The 2,926-nt window shown below is 46.5% G+C and overlaps 1 protein-coding gene across 1 annotated transcript in view; it reads left to right on the top strand.

Annotated features, from left to right (window-relative positions):
* The first annotated feature begins 1,640 nt into the window (after positions 1 to 1,640).
* LOC105808113 (RING finger protein 17-like) overlaps positions 1,641 to 2,926 on the top strand; it is a 66,812-nt gene continuing 65,526 nt past the window's right edge. Inside the window, exon 1 of the mRNA XM_012641674.1 lies at positions 1,641 to 2,113. Within this exon, the coding sequence (XP_012497128.1) occupies positions 1,641 to 2,113 (473 nt within the window). The remainder of the gene's footprint in view (positions 2,114 to 2,926) is intronic.

Below are 2,926 nucleotides of genomic sequence, written 5' to 3'. Positions count from 1 at the left end.
GTGATACTCAGAGACGGTTCCTCTGCACTGCACCATATTAGATATTCACATTATGGCCCAAGGCGAACCCCTATGCAATAAGATAGTCACTATTGAAATTACAGTACAGCTATCCTAATGGAAAAGGAGGATTGCTACATGCTAGGGTAGTATTGAACGTGGGGAGAAATATAAAAATTTCAGGAAGAAAGTGCTTTGAAAGTTGACCCACAAAGGATAAGAACATGAATTGATGAAGAGGGAAGAGTGGGCATTCCACACGAGGAGACTAGGGAATAGTACTCACAAAATTCTACAACAATTAACATGTTACACAGCAATATTGGCTTGGTGAGTACCTTGAGTTCCATTATGGATTGGGAACAGAAACTACTGTGTGAGTGGTAAAATGGGGATAGTTTGGGGAATCAGTACTTTTTCCTGAAGGCAACAAAGTGCAAAGGTTTTTAAGCAGGAGTGAGCCTTTGAACAAAATGCTTGTTTCTATCTCACTCACACACACACACACACACACACACACACAAAATGAAGAGAGAAAAGAGAAAATAAGGAATATATGCAGGCTTTTATCCTTAGCAGCAGAAGGCAACCTTGCCATCTCCAAGTGCTTCTTTGGAAGTACACTTGCCACATTGCTACCAAATTCCTTCTTTCCTTGCTCACACAACTTCGGCACTCTATGGCTTAGAGGGTAAAGTCCAAACTCCTTACACCAACATTCAAGATTCCCCAAAATTCTTCCCTGACATACCTCTCCAAAAAGCTCACTTTAAGGAAACTCATACTCTGGCTAGATGGTTTATAAATTAAATTCTAAAGAAACCACTGCGTCTCCTATGTACGTTCCCTCACTTGGGTGTTCTTTCTCCCTGCAATGCCCTATTTCCTGTTTATTCCTGTAAGGACTACCTAGATTTCAAGATTTAGTGCAAACCCTATATCCTCTAGGAAGACTTTCTCCATACCAATGTAGACCTTATTGACTTCGTCTTTTCAGAACGCAGTAATTCTTATTGTCTCTAACACGTGTAACACAAGCTACCTTGGCGGAAGTTACCTTTTCATAAGATACACCTGTACCTTATAAAAAGCCTTCCATTTCGCAGGCAGAAACCTGTTTACAAATTCTTAGCATCACCAACTGCTGGGGCACAGTGAATCATTAGGCTCAACGGCGGCTGGTAATGATGATCACCCTTAGTTTATAAGTGTGGTGGAGACACTCTCCACCAACGGCAGCCACTCCTCGCTAGGCCGCCGACGTCCAGCACGCGGGTTCTGGCCCCCACACGGAAGAGGGGAGGGGAGTTGCTTCAATATAAAGGAGAGTTTGCTGCTTGTGAAGTGACGCACGATATAAGTAATAATACGCAGAATCTGAATTGGAGTTGACGGAAAGTGCTAAAGTGGGAAAAAAGTTGGAAAATAAACGATCCTTCACGACACAAGGTACTCCATCCCGCAACAGAGACGCCGAACGAAACCGAAAACAGTCGGGCCTGGGCCCCGGCGAGATCTGGGGCGGGCTTTAATCGCGCGGTCCTCTGATTGGCTGCGTGCAGCCGCTGGGCGCCAGTGATTGGTGGGTGCCGCGAGGCGGGTCTGGCACGCTGCAGCGGTCCTCGAGGAAGGAGGCAGCGATGGCGGCAGAGGCTTCGACGGCTCAGCTAGCCATGTCTTTCTACCCGCATATGGGCAGCAGGAGTCGGTCCTGGGGTGCCGCCGAGATCCAGTGCACCCGGTGTGGAAGGAGGGTGCCCAGAGCATCCGGTGAGGGCCCCAGGGTTGCTCCGGCCCCACAGCGGGTGGGTGGCCCAGCTAGCGGGAGGCAGACGGAGCGAGGCCTAGCCCGGCCGCCCGCAAGCCCAGTGAACTGGGGCGCGGGGCCTCAGGAGCTGCCGCCAGGCCGGGTGTCCATGGAAACCGCTTTGCGGGCCTTCCAGGAGCCGCAGCCCACCCCCGAGAGGGCCTCGCTGGGGAGGGTCGGGGGCTTCCCGCCCCTTCCATGGCTTTCTCCACTTCCGAAGCCCTGTCTCGCCGACCCTCCAGTGGGAGGAGGGGGCCCGGCGGCTGTAGCCTCCCTTCTCTCCGTTTCGCACGCTTCCTTGGGTTGGCAAGTTCATGAAAGTGGGTGTAGAAATTTATCCCATTGTCTTGTGGTCAAGAAGGAATGACATTTGGTTTTCTTGTATAGTTTTTGTTGCAGGAGTAACAAACAGACCGCTGTGAAATGTTCCTGGATTTTAAAAAATTGGGTGGCTTTTTTTTTTACGTTATGACTGAAATTGGTTTAATGCATTGTTTGGAAAACTAATTCCTTTTGTGCATGTTGTCGGGTTTTTTTTGTCCTTATACATGGAGGGAAAAATATACTGCACTCTTGTTGATCTGCTAATTTACAATCTACTCAAGTGAACGCAGGTTGTTTTAATGTAACTTGAAACACATTAGAGTGCGGTGTCTGTGACAGGGATGAGTTGTTGACTCTCTGGAGCTACTGAAAATTCTTGTTGCCGGATGTATTGTTTAATATTTATGCTTTCAAAGTGAAGGTCATTTGATCGGATTTCTCAGTCTTTCAAGATGAACTCCGTCTATGAGATGTGAGCCTTTGTAGAGAAAGTTGTGTTTTTGGTGGACAGCCAAGTTGCTCCGACTTAGGGTTTAGATCGCTGCTGCTGTTACACAGAAAACTTCCATTTTTGAATGGAATAACAATTACAGAATAAAGTTCTAGAACACAACCTTTTAAAATCAGTTCTTCCATACGTTTGTATTACAATGCTTAGAAATAATTGGAAAAATTGTGGTTATGTGTATAGAATTGTAAAAGTGTTTTGTAAGCTGTAATGCACCACAGGTTATTTTGATTTGTGCAGTCTCAAAAATTTTGTAGAAACAGTTAAGAGTTTTGATTTCTTTGCTA

This window comes from Propithecus coquereli, unplaced genomic scaffold (assembly GCF_000956105.1).
Source record: "Propithecus coquereli isolate 6110/MARCELLA unplaced genomic scaffold, Pcoq_1.0 Scaffold168, whole genome shotgun sequence".
NCBI classification, from domain to species: domain Eukaryota; kingdom Metazoa; phylum Chordata; class Mammalia; order Primates; family Indriidae; genus Propithecus; species Propithecus coquereli.
The sequence above is the reverse complement of the archived record's forward strand: the minus strand, read 5'-3'. Positions and strand labels throughout refer to the sequence as shown.